This window comes from Prinia subflava, chromosome 1 (assembly GCF_021018805.1).
Source record: "Prinia subflava isolate CZ2003 ecotype Zambia chromosome 1, Cam_Psub_1.2, whole genome shotgun sequence".
NCBI lineage: Eukaryota > Metazoa > Chordata > Aves > Passeriformes > Cisticolidae > Prinia > Prinia subflava.
In genome coordinates, this window is record NC_086247.1 from 136,861,549 (window position 1) to 136,881,797 (window position 20,249).

The window sequence follows — 20,249 nt, forward strand, 5'->3', positions numbered from 1 at the left end:
ACTGGGATAGTCTGAAAAACAGGCATCACTGAATTCTTAACTGAATACAAGATTTTTTCCTAAGTTTATCCAAATCTCCGATTTAAACGAAACAAGGAAAAAATTATTCTCTACAAACTTACCAGTGAGGACTGTTTACCCTGAACACGCCTTGCTGAGTAACTGTCTAATATTACCACTGTCTTTACTCATTCACATTGAAGAATTTAGTTTCTCAGTCATGAATCACTGATTACAAGAGCAGAAACCATCTTAGCCACACATGCCTTTTAACATTTTAGATCTACCTTTAAAAATAGTTTCTGCAGGTGGAGGTTATTTGTCTACCCATCCACAAAAAACAAAAACCCCAACTCAACAAAACTATTTCTGTGGCCATCTCATTCTCCAGTTGTTTAGGTAGAAGTTTACCTTTTTTCCCTTACCTTCTCAATAACTGATTTTCAGGACTGATGAAGGGAAGAAGTTTTGTTTTGCCAGATGGAGCTGCTCCCTCCAGTCCTTTCCCTATCCATACATCCCCCAGTCCCACCCCTTTGGAACTATGCAGCCTGCTGAGTAGCCTCTGAAAGTGCTATTTCCTTCCCTTAAGCTGTAGAAATGGAGTGAAAGAGGAATAACTATTCCACAGCAAACAGAAGTCCCAGCAGCATCATCCAGCCACAAAAGGAGAAAGGAGTTTTCCACAGGATCTAAGTGGTTTACTGAGTTTGCTGCTGCAATAAGACCTGGAATCAAAAATTAAGTCCTGCAATGTAATGCAGTCCATTAAAAAGGTGGCACAGAAAACCATACTATAGGCAAGAAAAGCACTTGCCTGACTGCTAACAAGAGAAAAGAAATGAAAATATGACAGCACATGTAACTTGTGTGTACAACCTCCAACCTCCTTGAGCTCTCCTTCATCTGGGAGGGGGGATGGAGAAGAGGTGGAGTGAACACAAAAGCAGGCAATGGTGCATTTCATTTTATCTTATTAAAACTGGAGAACATTAGAGCCATATGATGCAACAACTTTAAAAAAAGCAAGTAAAACCGAAGACATTAGTTTGGTATCTTCAAGAAGCAAAAGTAGGGCTAGTCCTGAATATTTGAAAAACACCATTTCCTGTTGCTGATCACCAACAGCTGCCTTGGTTCATCAGACTTGGTACAGAACCTCCTGAAAGCAGAAGGAATCCTGATGAGCTATTATGGAATCAGCACTGCAACATGTAAGAACAAGTGTAGATCAGACTGAAGATTCAACTAGCCCAGCTCTAAAACTGACCAAATACAGATAGCTGTGAATAATTAGGTAAGGACATAGAAACGACCATCACTAGACTATCCTCCCAGCTTTAATTATTTAATTATTCAAATCCATAATTCATTCCACTACAAGAGTACTAAATAACTCTAAAAGTATTGCTCTGTCAAAAATATACCCGGGTTACTCATATGCTTTTAGCTTCCAAAATATTAAGGTGCAGAATAACAAGTTTAATTAACTTTTATGCAAAGGACCATCTCCTCTTGCTTGTTCTCACCCCACCATGCTCATCTGACACCTCCAAGTTCTTGGTGTAGATAGTAGAGCTTATCCATAGAAATTCAAGATGAAGATGGAGAAAGCTACAACATCTCAACACCATCTGTCTGTCTCTAGTCTCCTCTTTTGCAAACTGCCAAGTCCTAGCTTCCTTTTTTGGTTTTGATACAGAAACAACTCCATATATTATTCAATTATCATAGTTATATATTATTCAATTATCATAGTTATATATTATTCAATTATCATAGTTATATATTATTCAATTATCATAGTTAGCCCTTCCCCACAACTTTTCTGGCTCTACTATATTGTTTCTGAGATAGGGAAAAATGAAGAGAGGTGGGACCTAGACACACCAGCTCCAAGTGCACTACAAATTTATATACTGAGGCATAACAGAAAACATTGTCTGTTCAAAATTATGAGGAAATGGATGACAATTTGCTCTTTTGAACAATACCAAGCATTAAGGTGCTGTTTAATCCTTGGAGTTACCTACCAGAACATTTAATATTACACCCATGAGCTCCTGGTTAATCATTACCTCTCAGTATTTTATGTGTGACATAATACTTTGACATTTACGCACATTTTATATCAACTAGTGCTGAAGAAAGTCCTTCAGCATTTCTGCACAGACAATTCATCTTCACTAATCTGAACAACTATCAGCAGGCAAAAGACCTCTACAAAGAAAGGTAACAAAAGAGGCACTTTTACATCTCCATTGCCATTTAACTCACGAAAACAGCAGTTACCAGACCTGTTTAGATACACAGGCGAATCACAGCTTCAGTCACAGTGCAAATGGAGAGAAAATTATTCAAAACCATCTACAGTTCTGAACGCACAAAAAACAACACCTAAAGGGCATGGGCTATGAAATGCTACTTGTATTGGCCAGCTTCCATTATATAATGTTTCATAACACTTTCATACAGAAAAAGCCCTTTGTTGTGTAGACTCAGCTACAAGGACCATTTTGGTTCTGTGTGCAGTATTTTTAAAAAGCAGGAACACTACTTCTCATGTTTTAAAAAAATTAAAATGCTAACAAAAGAGATGCAAGCAATGAGCTTGTAAGATCACCTCCATGACATCAGGATCAGAATACCAGCTTGCCAAACAACTTACTGCTACTGATTTACACAACACCTGATTCAGATGCACAGATTGCAAGGAATACTGAAGAGTGAAACAAGTGAACATGAATGTTATTGTTAAATATACTTTCATATTATTGGTAATTTGGCAAGATGGGAAACTTTAATACATCAGAGCAGCACACATGGCATTCATTCTTCTTTCCTTAAGAAAAGAAAGATCATGTTTAAATCCCATCTCACAAGCAGCTCCGAAGCAACTTCTCCAACATATTTTAAGAAAATAACTAAAGCATCCAGACAATGTGAGACTGTATTTAGACAGATCCATACAAAAACAGTGTAAGTACAGATAATGGAGCAGAAGGCCTGTAAAACTGCCATGAAAATTGATTACTCCAGGCAAAGTTTACTTACTCACCTTTTACCATGGTGATTGAGGATAATAAAATTTTAAAATGCATGCAAGAAAGAACAAGTCAGATTTTACAGCCATTGATGAATAAGAAGTATTTGTGGCTATACATGGGAATACTTTTCACTGGAGTCACAGGTTCCCTATTAAAGCTGCATCAAAATTAGAGAGTTGAGAAGAAAAGCACAACAACAATAACAAAGCATGAAGTGCAATGGGACAGCTTGTTACATGAAAACTGCAGCATTTCTTCTGGAGATAACCCCAACCAGATCTTTATCTTACAAAAACCAGGTCAGAACCCACAGGTAAGAGTCATCTGCTTGGGGAGCACATACTAGACCTGCTGTTTCTTTTGCTGACCAAAAAGAATAACAAAATATTTCAGTTCTCAATTCTTGCATCAAAAGGAAATTCTGATAGCTTTGCATACTCCTGCAAATGCTGACTGTCCTCCAGCCCTCTTAAAAATTATGGAACTGACGACATATACATTTAAACGTGTCTAAACTACCACAGAATTCAATGGAGTAATTTTATTTAAATAACTGTCAAGCTTCTTCAGCAATCAAGCCCTTCCACATTCTATTACACCAGGACAGACCTTGAACAAGTTATAATATTGTATTTTCCTCAAAAATAACTGGAATTGTGTTATGGTTTTGAAATCCACATGACTTCAGTTCCATAAACCAGTTTTTGAACAACACCTCTCCCTGTGCAGCTTTCCAATATAAACTGCAACTTAAGTTGTAGACTGAGCTCAGCTTTAGTTTTCAAAATTGAGGAGTTCACCTGAATGCTGTGAACATATCACTGCGCAGACTCTTATCTATCTGCCACAAGCCAAGTGACCTGTAAGGGATTCTTGAGAATTTAGGATTCCCTTTTAGCTCATCCCATAGACAGAATAAATTGTATTCATCTCAAAGTTTAAATCACATTAGCATTTGAATTTAGTCTTTTCTGTCCTTGCACTTAGACTACGACAATAACGCAGATATATTCAACACTAACATCTAAGGAAATTTTAAAAGCTTTGATTTTTAAAAAACGTATTTTATTACATGATTGTTCACTCTCTTATGTCTCAAACTTGGCAACACAAAAAGCCCCGAATATTTAAATTAAAATATTTAATTAAATCAACTACAAGAGAACAAAATACACCCTTTAAAGGGTGTATACACCCTTTGAATGATTTGCAATGAAGTTTTAATAAGAAATAGTATTTCATCAAAGTGTACAAAGAGGATACATACATAAAAATAGGAGGGCACTGTCATTTCCATTAGGTAAAAAAAAAACCAAAACTCTCCCAAAAAAAAAACCACAAACCCCACAAAAAAAGCCAACAAAAAAAGCCAACAACAAAAAAGCAAAAAAACAAACAAACAAAATCCAAACAAATAAACAAAACAAACAAACAAAAAAAAAACTCACAGCAAACAAACAAAAACCACAATCCCCACACAAGTTCAGGTTTCTCTTTTCAACCTATCTGTACAAACTGCAACTGTTGCTCAAAACATTTAAAATTTCTCTCCTCAATACATTTTTCTATTTGATTTCTTGTCTCTGGCTTTTCAAACAGACAAATGTAAACCTCAAAATTTAAAATATGGACGATTATGTTATCCAGCCAACTCAGTGATGCCAGTGCAAGATTATTCCCTACAGCATATTTGCTAGTGCTTAATGCAGTCCATACTGTGTGTCCTAACACATTATGCAAATGACACACACACACGAAAGAAAATGTCTATCTCAGAGTGCCCCCCTCCACCAGTAGACAATCTGTAATTAGCCATGTCCTCTAAGGAGGCACCTCGTCCACTGTCATCAAAGCAGCAGCTGCTGGCAAATGCAAATAAAGAAAATTAGAACAAAAAATAAGCCTACCACCTACACTCCTAAAGGTGTATACTCATGGTTGCAAGCCAGAGTCAAAATCTAAACAGCTGTTTGTGTTTTCTTCAGAATGTCCACATAAAACCTCTCATGCCCAGCACCAAGTATTTACTAACATGATTTTTATCAGGCTTTCTCAAACAGGCTGTAGAGAGCTGCAGCAACAGATCCCAAGGCTTCACTAAAACACCTCTGATATCCAAGTTCTCAATGCAAAAATCTGTAACAGAAAACAAAGCAGCAACACTTTCTGCTGAACACAATTCCCTGGTATACAGAACAGGGCACACCAAATCAGAAAAATGCAGTAGTTCCAGCCCCGCAGCACAGAGATGCAGAGAACAAAGCATACTGCTGCACCTAACCTTTACTATCCAATGACCAAATCACTAAACTCTGGTATCACCTCCCCAGAACAGTTCTCTTCAAATCCAACAGCAGTCATCAAACAGTAAATTCAGAAAACTCTTTCCCTGTTACCAAAGTAAACAACAAAACAGGGAGAAGGCAGAGTTCTCATCTAACTAGAGCAAATGAAGAAAACATTTCACCACGGTTAAAACAAAACAAACAAACAACAAAAACACCACAGAGGAAGCCTTCCCGTTAAATAACCTTTATGTACTTAGGAACTGTATACATAGAACAAGCTTAATGCCACCTTGCAACTCTAAGAGCATGTACTTTCAGGTTTACAAGATCTGTCAGGCCTCTGATATGAGCACAATAAAAGCTTGTTTGATGTCCCTGCTCCCACCCATTATACTTCTACTGTGTGTGCCTACTACTGGGCAATGGGCAAAAAACACCATGGAGTGTCTTTGCAAAAATAATAAAAATTACATTACATAAGAAGGATTTGAACTGCAGAAAAGCCCTGCATTTACAATAAACTACATTTCATAATAGAAACAGGCAAAGTGTTAAACGATTTCTGTAGAAAGAAATCAATCTGACCAGACAGCATAACTCACACCCACTGTTATGCTTAGCATAACATATTTTTAGTATATATCCATTATCTATTGTGGCAGGCAGACAAACACTTCCTCTGTAACAAGGCCTTAAGTTCAAGGTTTTGACGAGATCGTAGGCCCTGACAGCTTCCACAATCATGGAATTGTATCTAACAGCCCACCAGACTGACTTCTGGACTAGTGTTAATTCAGACTGTTTCAACGCAGTTTAGAAGCCTCAGCATTTACACCAGGGCTAACTCTGCTGTTTTTAAAAACTGACTCCTATTAACCACAATTATGTTTTCACTTAACATAATTTCATACTTTATTGTATCTGCTTCCTATTCTATGCAATTTAGCACACAAACAACTGCAGGGAAGAATAGCACACAAGTTCTGAATGCTAGAAAACATCAACTTTTTCTTCCAGTTATTATCAGAGAAGAAAACCAAAACATCAGCTACAAAGCACCAATATATATTCCTAACAGCTTAGCCTAACACTGCTACTTAGACTTCCTTGGAAGGATTTTTTTTTCTTTTAGTAAGGCTTACAGGTTGAACATGTTTATATTGTAATCATCATTTACACAGCCACATATGTGTGTAGTCAGAGAATTAAAGAAAAAAAAAATCAGTTTTTTACTCTTTTCAGAGCCCATACTGTTCAGTTATGATTTGGTTATCCACCTACAGTAAGATTTTTTCAAGAGGGATAAGATCACAAATTATACTATGTGTGAGATGAAATAGCTCCTCTTCCCCAACTGTTCTCTCAATTGTTTTTGCATGTAAGTAAATACAAATGACATGAAATAATATGTCTGAAGCAGCAGACGTTATTTTTGCATGTTAATAAAAATCATCAAAAATAGGTTATACAGATAAAACAGTCAACTTAGTGTTTTGATGTTTGTCAAACCTGTTAAAGAAAAAAGTTCAGTTGTATAACGCATATACTGCATGCAGTAAGAGCAGTTATTTTTCATGCAGACACAGTTCAAGATACTCTCAGTCCATAGCATTTCTCTTGCAAAAGTTCTGTTTTTCAGACAAGTATACCAAAGTGGTACAACAAAGTTATATAACTAGGAAGCAAGAATTCACTTTAGAAAAACACATTAAATGCAGTTACATTAGAAGGCAGATACCTTCCTTTTTATGAAGGAACTACTTCCTGCTTCTTATTGTCACTTTCAAATACGTAACATTTCTTCATGAAAAAGGCCCATGTTTTGTCAAATTATCCTAGGCTTATGCTGACATAAATAAGAGCAGAAGTCAGCATTATCCTTGCATGGTTAAACAAGATTTGACTCAAGCTTTTTGAACAGCTGCAACCAAAACTCCTGGTAAGGCTGGTATTTATACTGAATTTATTAAACAGAAGCTTTGTGCAGAATTCTCTATCACCCTAAATAATGTACACTTTTAACAACCAGTATTGTGTACTATTTGACATATAAAATTTTACCAATGTATTTTTCTAATTCTGATCTTTACCATTATGATTAAACCTTCCAGCATCTGAGTATCAGGCACAGAAAAAGCACCAATACCCAACAATACAGAGTTCCAGAGCAGTTCTCATGTTTACAGGCACAATTACAGAAAGACTGGGATTCTGCTCCGATAGTGAAAAGATGTAACACCTGGGAGTCACCACTTGAAGTTTACCAATGTCATCCCAACCGGGCTGTTAAAACAGTAAACGATCTATTCATTATTGCTAGTGAGGAGGCAAATGATTTTCTATTTTTAGTGCCATCATTGCCCTTCTCTAGTTCCTGACCCAGCACATGCTTCTCTTCAGTTTACGCAGTTGCACGCTCTCTGATAAAGTGTAGGAGCAAGAATACTGTGGGGTTGTCTTCTTCTCTGAAATTGAATTGTTGTGATTACAAAGCAAGTACTGACTAACCTCTTTTTTTTTTTTTTTTCTACAGAAGTCTTTGGAAATGTCTTTTTACAGAAGTAAAAAGTTTCCTAACTTTTGACAAGTACAGAAGCTCTTGGGAATCACTAAATACAGTTCACTATTCCTAACAACTCACCTGCTAAGCAAAACAAAAATGTAACAAAATCAAAAAAAAAAAATCAGTCTTAATAAAATTGTTTAATAAAGTACTTTTAGTATTCATTTTAGTATCAATAAACTGAGGAAATAGTATTGTTAAGAATTAAAATTTGGCTTTTAAGGCCACACACACTGTGCTTAATATTTTCTTTGACCTGTATTTAATATTCAGAATGTACCTTGAATACAGATTAACAGTGAACTATACCACAGAGACACGGCATTTCTTTAAATGCAAAACAGTAGGAACAGAAAAAAGAAAAAAAAAAAGAAAAAAAAATGAAAGCACTTTTTGTTGTGCCTTTCTAGGTAAAGGATGGGAAATTAAATTCACACCAACGAAGACACCAGTTCCAGTCTCAAATCTGGAGGCCTGTAGGTGGGATGTTGTGACTGAGCCAGTACTGCCTGTACCTCAGCAGGGCTTAAACTCTCCAACAAAATATCGCTGCAACCTGACGGAACAGAGATAGGCAATGCTTATTAATCTAAAAGCCAGAAAGAACACGCTCTCACTTATCTGTTCTTATGAACATAAGCCCAGCAATTCTTCCATTTGTAAACGTGTGTCAGATTTCAAACAGAATGGCAAACAGCCCTGAGAGTCCCCGGCCCTCTCTGCCAGCTCCCCCAGGAGCCCAGAGTACGTGACCTGTCTCTTTGAACAGGCGCTCCATGTTCAGACCGAGCCTGCAAGCCTCAATGTGCAATCTTTGTTCACAACGATCATTTCAGTGAAGGGGCTCTAGAGTGAGAGAGACCACCAGGTGCAGTGTCAAAGGGAAAATAATAATAAAAAAAAGAAGTAAAAATAGAAAACATGACATGGCAAGGCATGACAAAACAGAACTTAGTATCAGAGTAGGCAGGCATCCAAAACAAAACACAATTATCGACCAACATATACGCACTGCTATCCAGAGAACTCAAATCGTGTGTCCTCTGTTCTCCTACCTGTGCATGCAAAGATCCACAGAAGCAGCACTTCTCAGACATTCCCTTTCTTAGTCTGACCACTGATCCTGAAGCTAGAGGACAAGTTTTTCAGTTCTTGCTCAAACCTTGATGACTACAGTTGCGCATTTCCAAAACCTTAAACTGATTGAAAGTCCCAATTTCTATTGCAACTCCCTTGACTGTGGTGAACAACAGCTACGCCTGGAGCCTTCCTCGTGACAACCTGCTCTGTGTATAGGTCCACACTTAAACATTAAACGTATTTTATTTAACGACTGCATTATAATGCAAACACCATATGGGATCCAGTGTCCCAAAACCATAAATCATTTCCCAAAATTGCTACCACCTTGCACATCAGTATAAGAATACTATAAACTACTGCAACTGCTGCCATTTTTTTTTAAAACCTGAAATCCCCTTTACAGTAATTGTTTTCAATTAAAGGTGTTTTCTGATCTTTTAAACAGGAAAGCCATCCTTACTGTTCAATACAAACATGAGATACTTCAATTAAAGGGGTTTATAGGACATGAAGCACTATACACAATAACTATTTCATCAACCAGACTGAGATGGCAGACGTCAAGCCACAAATCCTCCCTCTCTTGGCATTTACACCAATCTGTGAAAGTAAAGTTGTAAGAAAATAAACTGAACTTTAAGATAACCAGCAATATTACACAAAGGCAACTGAGAACGCACTGCAACCCTGATCAGACATTCACCAGGGCTGTCTAAATTCAAGCGATGATTACATCAGGCCTGCTATGATTAAGGCAATCACAGGTCCCAGCACATGTTTTCTACCAGTTACATTTTAACTCCAACATGTTAAGTACCTGACAAAACAACAGGCAGAGCAGTCCATTTTGCAATTCCACGCCTATTAGTAGTCTCCAATTAGACAGCTCTAACATGATGAGCTCCACTAGTGCCACGGGCCTTGTTAAGGCTTACCGCCACAGGGAGAGGTACATTATGACAAGGGCTAGTGCCACAGATCAGAAGTTTCAATGTGACAGAATTAAAAAGCAGATATTTTTACCCTTAGACATGCAGTTTTCTCTCTTCCCACACTATCTGAAGAGTATTGAAGAACAGGTTCTCCAAACATGGCCCTGTTTTTATCACAAAGTCCTAACATCTTCTGTGCTCTTAAGACTCTGATTTTATCCTCACCTAACCCACCTGGCTTTAAGAGACTGTGGGAACCTCTTAATTGAGGTGATAGCAGAAAGGAAAATCCTACAGTACCATATGCGACACTTTCAAACCAAAGCAAAAGGGTGAATTCGAGAGAGCAGTAAACTAAAACTCAGTGAATCAAGGAAAAAAAATCACACAAAATAATAATAAAAAAAAAACCCACCAAACCAAAAACCACCCACACTTTTAAATTAAAGTTCTGTATGCCTAAAAATCAATCGTATTTCAACTTCAGCAAACAAAGGGGGGAATATCTACATAAAGGATATATATTTCACAGCCCTATGCAGATTTAAATCAGCTTTTTTTAGCACAACATACTTAATTTAACTTCGAGAAATACAAGATCAAGTTTGTCCTTGTAAATAAAGTTTAAGACAAATCTTAAAACCAGTCTACTGAAGCTGTTATATGCATTTTGTTGAATCTAAAGTTAACAGTTGTTTCAGAGACATTACTATTAATAGGGAGCACAGGAGGATCAGACACGCTTTTGTGTTAAAAACTTTGTCTTGCAAGTCAAAACATGCAATGGTGCCACCATAGGGCATGCTATTAAGTTTCTGAACTGAAGACACAGAGGATCGTTCCAGCAACAAATGCTATGGATAGAAATATCCTTAATATAAGCGCCTGCGGGTAGACAGGAGAGTGGCAAGCGCTGGGTACAAGCAGACAGAGGCCAGACCCTTATTTCTGCTGAAGATCACCACGACTGAAACGTGACAGGGACCAAGCCGTACCCCAGAGCGCCCAGCGAAGCGCTCCTCCAGGACGGGCAGGTTGGGCGTGGGAGCGACACGCCACGCTCTGCCCGCGGGGCCGGGGGGGCGAGGGGCCCGCGGGGCGGCCCCGGGGACACCTCCGTCCCGAGGGCGAGGGCGGCGGCGGCTCCGCGGGGCGGGAAGCGGGGCCGCCGCCCGGCCCGTGAGACGGCGAAGGCGCCGCCGCCGCCTGGCCCGGGAGCGGTGCCCCGAGCGCGCGGCGAGCGCTCGGCCGGGCGGCTGCCTCCGCTCCGCTGCCGGGGAACCGCACCACTCCCAGCGCCCAACTCCCAGCAACTCCGGGGCGGGCGGGCAGGAAGAGTGGGAGGGAGGGAGAGCGGGCGGGAGCGGCCATTAAGCTCGCTCCAGCCAAGCCGTTCCCCGCGGCGGGAGGCGGCCGCCCGGCCCGGCCCGCGCCCCGCCCGCCTCCGCCGTTCCTACCTGGCCGCCGGCGCCGCCGCCCGGGGGGGGCTCGTTGTCTCCATCTCCGCCGGGTGGCCCCGCTGCCCACCGGGTCGCCATTATTTCATTCCCGGTTACAAAGGAGGCGCAAATCCTCTGGAGCCCACATCGGGAAAAGGAAGGGACGGGAGGAGGGAGCCAACGCCAGAGCCACTCGCGCACACCAGGCGAGGCTCGGCCAGCCCAGCCCCGCCGCCGGGGGACGGGGGTCGGCCCCTTCACGCGGTTGCCATAGGGAAGAGCACCGGAACGACCCTGGGCTTCAGCTACGCTCCCCGGCTTCTGCCTTCATGGCTGGAGGAGGAGAGAGAGCAGATGTGTCAGTCCACGGCGCGGGGACGCCGCCGCCTCCGCCGCCCGTCCCTTGTTAGGCTAATTGCACCCAACTCGTCATCTTCCTCTTCCTCCGGCTCCTCCTATCCAGAGCCCCAGCCGCGGGGAGGAGAGGGCAAGCGGGGAGAGGCGGGAGGTGTCCGCTCCTTCCTACTTCACTACACGCCGCCGGAGGGAGCGAGGACGGAGCAGCGCTGTCTGGGCAGCCCCGGCCGGCGGGGCCGCTCCCCGCCTCGGCCCAGGCGAACTTTGATCAACTGGTGGACGAGGAGGACGGCACCGGGGGCCGAGGGGCTGCTCGTTCTCCGGGCCAGGCGGAAGCCGCCGCCTGCTCACGATTCCCGCCCCGGCTGTGTCCAGCGGCGCGCCGGGGCGGGGGGCGGCAGCCGAAAGCGTACAAGCCCCGATGAAGAAGCGGCAACAAAAGACCCCTCCGGCAGCGGCGCGGCCGTGCCGGGCTTTTGTCTCTTACGCGGGTCTGCCCCGCTCGCAGGCCGCTCCCTCCCCCCGTTTACGTAGCCGGAGCCGTTCGCGATCAGACCACCGCCCCACGCCCCGCCCGCGCCCCTCCCTCGGGCCTCCCCCCGCACAGCGGTAGCTTCGCTTTGGGAGCGGCAGCAGGCGGCTGCTGCGGCCCCGCCGGCGGCAATTAGGGCGTCTCGGCGCTGGGGCCATCGAGCCGCACCAGCTGCGCCTCCCCGGGCTCCTCCCAGGGCTGCCCCGGCTACCTGGGCACCGGCCCGGGCTCGGGGGGAGCGGCGGGGCACTCCAGCCAGCCTCCCTAAGGCGCAGGGCTGTGTGCGGCTGTGCCGCCTCGCCTGTGCCGCTCACCGCTTCCCCGGGCCCTAGCACGGCCCCCCGTCTGCCCCGTCCCATTACAGCCCATCCCCGGGCAGGCCCCGGGGCCGTCCCAGCGCCGCAGCCGCCCTGACAAGCATGGGTGTGACCGCCGCCCCCAGCCCGCCGGGCCGGCAGCGCGACCCCGCGAGAGGCGGCGCCGCCTCCCGGCCCTCCGGCCGGCCCCTCGTACTGGCGGCCCGCGGGGCTCCGCCGTTCCCGGCGCTGGCGGGGGAGCACGTCCCCTTCGCCTGCCTCCCGACTGGCGGTTTCTCTTCCCTCCAAAAACCCACCCACCTTCTCAGACGACACGGCGAGGGCAGGAACGGGCTCCCGGCTGCCGTCCAGGGCACCCGCCCTGCGGCCGGGGAGCGCAGAGCCCCGCCGGCCCCCGCCCGCCAGCACGGCCTGGGGCGGCGGCGTTTGCTGCCGCTTCCCTGGGCGTTTTCGGGGGTGATCACACAGAAGCGATTCTCAGACTTTCCGCTCTAACGCAGGATTTGGTGCTTCTGCCGCCAGCTCCACCTGCGCCTGGCGTCGGGAGGACCGCGACCGCCTCTCGGCCGGCTTTGGACGGTCCCGGCCGAGGTCCTGGGCCGCCCCTGGGCCAGTAGCGCCGGGGCGAGCTTGGTTTTGTTGTAGCCACGAAGGCGGTAAATGCAGGCATTTTTCTATACTTTATCATCATCGGAGTGTGTGATTTGAGATTTCGGTTTTTAGAATGGTGTTTTCCAGCGTGGAGGTTGGATAAGTAAGGTCTCTGTGGCTGGGAACAAAGAAAAACAAAGCGTTTGCAGGAATTGAGTGAAACGAAGGGTTATGTCTAGTTTGTGTTCTGAAAACAATAGTAATGTTTTGGGTTGTGGTTTTTTTACTATGCTACCCTTGACCATGAGATCACAATCTCTGAAAAGAGGGGCATGCCCTGGTTATCCATCAGCAACTTGCATTGTCAGCAGGGATGAATACTGGTATCCAGAGAAGCTCATTTCCAGTGGCTGGAGGAAAAGTCTCAAGGCCCATATGCTAATTATTGTCCACCAAGGTCACATCTGCTGAGTTTAAAAGGGTGTTACAACTCACAGCCTGTCACACTGATTCAGGTGCTTCCCTACAATACTGTACGTTGCTGTGGATTTCATTTGGCATATACATAGTTAAAAATGTGTGGTAGTTTCTGAATTTGAGTTCCTCATAAATTTCTGATGTAAAAGACTACTTTGTGGCTGAACCTGTGGTGTCTGGTCCAGAGATTACATACACGTATTTTGGACAAGCATACTGCTGTCCATCTGGCAATCTACGGAAGGTTCTGCCTGGCTCCCTAATCATTTCTCACTGTCCTACAACATTTAATTACAATATTGTTTGCACAATGGTTGTCAAGAAGTTGAAAAGACCAGAATTAAAATCACTTGAGATATTTGAAGAGTGGAGAAGGGGAACAGTTGGGGCACTTCTGTTGAGACTCTGTTATCAAACAGAGCCAAGAAGTGTAGCTATGTGCTTGGCTGCATATTGTTCTCTGCACTGGAGTCATCATACCAATCTGCAGAATACCATCAAGAATCCATGCTGTATAGAAAATAAGTTCATGTATTCATAATAATATTTTTTTCAATAGGAGACACAGTACTGACTCCAAATCTAAATTAGCATCATAACTAATACTCATATGGAATGTTGTCAGATTTATAAAATGCCTTGGAGAGATTGAGCTACGAGTGGTCTCTGAGTATAGTATCTAACAAGTCTCTGTATCTGCATAGCTACATCAATGCAGAGACAAATCTTTGTTCTACTTTTTTTACATTGCCAATCAATTTCTGTAGCTTTTGCTTTCAACCTTTAACAGTGAGATGAAAATATACAGAGGAAAATTTGATCCTAGAATCACACATTACTTCATTGCTAGGTTGAGGGACTAGATCTCATTATTGTCTGAGATGTTTACATTTGTGTAATTATCAAAAGAAAATTCAGGCTACACAAACCTTTGTTAAACTGTGTACTTAATTTTCTTCCTCATATTACAGTGTTTTATTTTTTTATTGGCAGATGTTTTTGTTCAAGACATTGGACTGTTTTTAGGCCTTTCCTGTATAAGACTATCTTGCTGTAATTTTTTGTTGTAAGTATGGTGCCATAATTACAATAAAAGCTTGAAGAAGGACACACACTTTCAGAAACATGCTCAGTATCTTGGATTCATAATACACAAGCAAACCTTTGAGTCCCTTAATCATTCTTGAAAGTGATTTAATAAAAGAGGTTGTAAAAGCAGAAATAGAGTAACTGAAAGCTATAATTTCACTTTCTCACCTTGCAGTCTGAAGGTGTTGACACATACTCACTTAGCAGGCAGCTGCAGCAGCTTAAAGTGTTAGCACCGTCCTACTGTTTATTATCACTCCTTGCTAAAGAGTATCATCCCCACAGGAGAGCTGCTGCAGACATCTTTGAGCACATCTCAGCCACTTCAGTGCAAAGTCTAGCAGCTCATTTAAATTGCAAACATAGACAGAGTTAAGCCTGTCCTGCAGTCTGGGGGCTAAGGTATATACTCAGTCATGCTGTTCTGCCCATTCTGCTTTGGCCTCTATCAATTATTTGGCTCAATCTTCTTAAACTATCATTTGCTGAATGAACATGTTGATGTGTTGAGAATATAGATATTCTAGAGGCTCATTTGTGGACATCCAAATTCACCTGGCCAGGTCGGCTGGAGGACTGAGTTTCATTACAGTGTATGTTCTAGGTAGCTGCCTCCTTCCCAGCTGGTGCCCAGCACCTGCCTCTGGCAGGGCACAGGGGCGTGCATCCTTTCTCTCACACACACTGGTGTGTAGAGCTGTAACCTGCACGCAGCTGAAGCAATTCCTTTGCCGAGCAGCTCTGTTGCCATCTCGAAGGCTCTCTCATTCCTCACCACCTGCAGCCCACCGTACACCACACCCGAGTGCCACAGGCACTGAGGAGACCCAGCCGTAGCCAGTCCCAAATGCCAGCCTTTGCTTTGGACAACAGCAGTGGAGAGAAAAGGAACTTCAGCGAGAGCAGGTTTTTTACAGGACTATTTAGATTAGATTAGTGTGGAGTACCGAGTAAAATAGATTAGATAGGCAGCAGTGGGAGATAGCAGTAAATCTTGGGTATTTTGTGCTGAGATAAAGACTTTCTCTCCTAAGGAGAAGTCTGAAAAGTAAAGTAGGAAAAGGTCCAAGTTTTTACATGGCCTAAGTTTAGGGATGAAAGGAAGAGTGAGTGGGCAGACATACACCTCAGGCAAGTAGATGTTCATACTATGTTTGCTCTCAGAAATTGTTACTTGCAGGAGGCACTGAGGTAATGATCATTCTGATAAGAGTTTCTGCTGTAGTCGCCAGTGGCTTTAATCTCACAACCAGGGCCTGCTTTGAGAGGTTCAGCTGAACCTGGATACCTTTGTTATGTTGTATTGGACGTAAGGAATACTACTGCCTCCCAGGAAGTGTTTGCAAGCACCACAGTGTGCCAGGCCACAGGCTTTTCATCACTGGCATCAGTCTAACAGCGTCCCTGCTCCCCAAGGATGCTGACAGGTGCCTGAGAATGATTCTGTAGATTATTCCCAGCATGGGGATCTGGGGAGTGGATTACATATACGTTTTTCATTCATTGGTATTTCCAAGATACTGCAGATGGTAGTGAGTCTCTCCTAGATACGTGAAAGCCATGAAATCATTACAATAGCTACACAGTAATGTGACCATTGTCTGCAACTGCATTTGCTTTACAGATTTCTGCATTGAAATTCCTGTGATTGAGTCATGATACAGGCATCTGTTTCCTGTCCAGCACTAGTACAGTATTCATCTTAGACATCAGTAGTGATGGCTGTTTTCTTGGTAACCATACCACAATATTCCCCTTTTGCTCTATAGATGTTCCTATCACCAACACTCTGGCAACAGAGATAAGTGTCATTGCTGCCATGCCTACATCTTGGCTCTCCTTTTACACCGAACCCTTACAAATGTATTTGCTTTATTTTATTTCAGTCTTCTGCTCACAGGAGATCACACCTTCCTCACTTGGCCCCAGATACTGATGCTTTTAAAGTGCTCAGAACACTGCCAAAGAGTTGCAGCAAGGCCCACCACTGGTCCATAGTAAGTGAGGATTTTGACATCCTGAAACTTCAGTCAGCATCTCCATCAGTCACAGGGTGTTAGGCAGTACCTCCGAGAACTAACACCATTTTAAGTGCATACAGTATTCTGCAAGAATACTCTCAGGGAAAAATCACTGCCTGGAGGTGCCAACAGAGAGTAACATTGCAGCTTGGGTGGAAATCTGGGCATCTAGTTCTTATCCTGGTGCACTGTAAGGAGAAAGAAGCCATTTGGCTTCTGGGATTTGTCCACTTTTGGGAACCAGCTGCCTGTGTTATGAAAACCAATGTCTCTGATGGTGTGCCTTCTACTCCTCAGTGTAGTCTGCTCAGATAACAAAGGTGCAGTGTAAAGAGAGATCTGTGTCTGTCAGGATGCCACTCCTCATGTGGAGAGAGCAACAATGTCCAAAGCACAAAGATAAGCCAAGAGTGGACAGCAAGATGACTTTCTCCTGGCCAGCATCCCTGAGCCATTCCCAGTCTTCCTGAGCTGGACTCAGAGGTGTTTGTGTCAGGCTACCAATGTGCACCAAGGCAGGCTGGCACAGCTTTTACAGCAGTCAGTCTCAGCTGTCCACACAATCATCCCTGCTACTCGGAGTCTGGAGTTGGATACCTTTCAGTGGGTTTGCAGCATTAGTATTGCTCAGACCACAAACTTGGTATTTTATAAAGATATACAAAGTTATTTAAGCCTGCAGGAATTTACTATCATCCAGCCAGGGACAAAAACAATTTTAAGTATAATTCAGTGAACCCAAGAGAATGGGTTGAAGTATAAAACTTGAGCAAGCGAGATTATGATTAGGAGGAGCCCAGCAGAACTCACTTAAGACTTTTAACTTGGGTTCCTAGCAATGAAAATCTACTGACACACTCTAAAACCATGAGCAAAGCAAAACATGTTTTTCGTGCTTTGCTGTTGGAAACTGTCACTGTGGAATAACAACAGTGACAAGGTTTTTAAAGATGCTGTGCCTGTTCTCAGAGGATTTCCTAATTTTTTAAAGGTCGAGGGAAAAAGAAATCACTCCAATCTTTTCTGCATTCACTTAAACTATCTACATTCTTTCATTTGTTTTAAATTAGAGGAGCCAGAATCTAACAGATAAAGTCATCGGCCTCAGTTCTGCTGAGGGTTTATTCACTTTAGGTCAAACAATGTTAACTTGTTTTAGAAAGCCAGCAGGGACTATTACATGTGCAGCATTTTCCCTCAGAAACCCTCCCCTCCCACACACGCACAGTTTAAAAGAGTTCAACACAATAAATATCCAAACTATTTAAAACCAGCCATGACAGCAAAGGTTTAAGTGCCTGAATGACAGAGAAAAGTGAAATGACAATTTGAGTTACCTTAGCTCCTCTAGTGAAGTAACAGCTCTGTTTGGTTCTGTGCTTCTGACTGGAAGGTAATAAAGCAGCTCTCTTTTGTAAAAATGTTTAGTTTAACTACTGAACTGACAATTTAGGTGGAAGTAGCTGGTGATGAATTGACAACAGCGTTGTTGTACTCTCCTTGCTTTATCACATAATCAGCAGTTTGATTTGCTGATTAGCAAAGCCTTGTTTTAGTAGCAGTGAGGTGCTAACAGCCATCTCCAAAATTCAGGCTACTCATCTTGTATTTTTTCTGACTATTGCTTCCCTCTAGATGGACAAAGCATGGCAGCTTTCTCCTGAGCTCTGCCATGTAACAGATCTGCCTCTAGAGCTGGGCTGGATCAAGACAACTTTCAAGCACTGAGGAAAAGCTCAGGAGTAAAAATTAGACATATCATATGAATGTGTTGATTTCATTCAAACGCTCCCTCCTTCCAAAAATGACATGCCCCACCCAAAGGCAATGTGTCAGTTGCTGCTCCCACATTTTACCTACCCTGTCCAAAGAGCTTATACTTCAGTTTGAGCTCATCAGAACCTCACTGCCAGATACCCGCAGAAAGCAGGTCCTTGGCTTCTACTGGCTTCTAAACCTGATTCCATGTGCTGCCACTTATGCCAACCGACCGCTGCTCAGCTCTGTTTTCACTGAAGAGACACAAGAGATGTTCTCTAGGACAGCAGGAGTCATCTAAAGGCCAGAAGTGTATAAACCTGTAAGCTGATTACTATTTATGGGGACTAGGCTCTGATAGTGATATTACATTGGGGCGGGGGTTTTTTTTGGTTGGTTGCTTGGGGGTTTGTTGGTTGTTTTTTTCCCCCACTGCTTTCCCACTGCCCATCTTTCTGCTGAAGCCTTTAAAAAGTGAGATGGAAAATGGGGAGACAGCATGATCTCCACAAAAAAGAAAAACTAAAAACAAACCAACCAAAACCCAAATGTGTGAGGCAGGCTGGATTGTATTTATGTCTATAGGTTATAAATTTCCCAGAAGAGACTGGATTAGGAATATCTTCGGTATTTTAACAGAACTAAACTTTTATTATGGCTTCCTGGAAGAAACACTATGAATTCCTGAGCAAGCTACATCCTGCATCCAGAGAAAGGACTGTATATGAATGCTGCTCTCAAGAAGAAGAAAGTACAGGATTCTTTCTCTTTCAGTGTTTTACAAACCCTTTAAACAAATGCTGCAGACGATACTGGCTGCTCGGAGTTAGAGATAATATCTGATGACTGGTTCTGCTCTAGCTTTAGGGACCAACACAGACAACCGTGGGAATTAGGGACACATAGGATTGGGTTCAGGTTCTAAGTGGTTCACCTGCCTTTACAGGAAAAAACACCAACATAGGAATGCTCAATAATTTTCTGTAAACAGGCTGTGTTGATTGCCCATGCAAACTGTAGTATGGAAAGAAGCAACATGCTTTTGAACTGACTGAGGAAAGCATTAAATATAACTTGTTTCTAGTGTGACTAAATTAATCATCAGCACCCTCCACCAGTTTGGCCCTGTTTGGCAATGGATTTAGAGCTTCAAATCTAGTCAAAAATCAATCTAGAAATCAGCAATAACATAATGCTGGGAGAAGTCAAAATTAATGAGCTAAAGAACAAAGCCACGTTTACAGAATATTTTCAGACCAGTCTTCTGCTGAGACACCCTCAGATGTTCATTTCAGGACTGCTTTCCCAGAAAAAAAGCAGCAGCCAAATATTTTAACTCATTAGATATGCTTGCACTCTTCGCTGCAGTATTGTGCTGTTTCATATGTGCCAGACTCCAACTGGCTCCATGTGGATGCAAAGTATGTCCATACAAAGGTCGTTTGCAGGATTAGACCAAAGAGTTGCAAGGGAGGCAAGGGAAAGCAGTCCAAGTTTGTTTAATTCTCAAGGCGGTCCTTAGGGCCTAAGCAAAATACAAAACAAACTCTGAGCAGTAATGCAAAGCATTTTTCCCTGATGTCTAGGGTCAGGGGCTAATATTTTTGGTATACTGTGTTCTTTCCTTTTGATCAGGTGGGGATGGACTATTAGCTTTCAGGTCGATGTGACTACCTGAGGTGAGGGCTACAAGTATTTTACAATTTTTGTAGAGGTAATTAGCCTGAGTAACTGGATCTGATTAATATAAAAAAG

General features: G+C 43.1%; 1 protein-coding gene across 2 annotated transcripts in view; it reads right to left on the minus strand.

The window, feature by feature from the left end:
- The window catches only part of ARHGAP21 (Rho GTPase activating protein 21), a 113,698-nt gene extending 100,506 nt beyond the window's left edge, over positions 1-13,192 (minus strand). The window contains exons 1-2 of one of the 2 annotated variants that reach the window (XM_063413821.1): positions 12,859-13,192; positions 11,371-11,685 (exon numbers count right to left, since the gene is read on the minus strand). In XM_063413821.1, coding sequence (XP_063269891.1) covers positions 11,371-11,451 — 81 coding nt within the window. In that variant the 5' untranslated portion in view covers positions 11,452-11,685; positions 12,859-13,192. Of the gene's footprint in view, positions 1-11,370; positions 11,686-12,858 lie in introns of those variants that run through there. The other variant, XM_063413830.1, reaches the window with a different exon arrangement.
- Between the last annotated feature and the right edge of the window lie 7,057 nt (positions 13,193-20,249).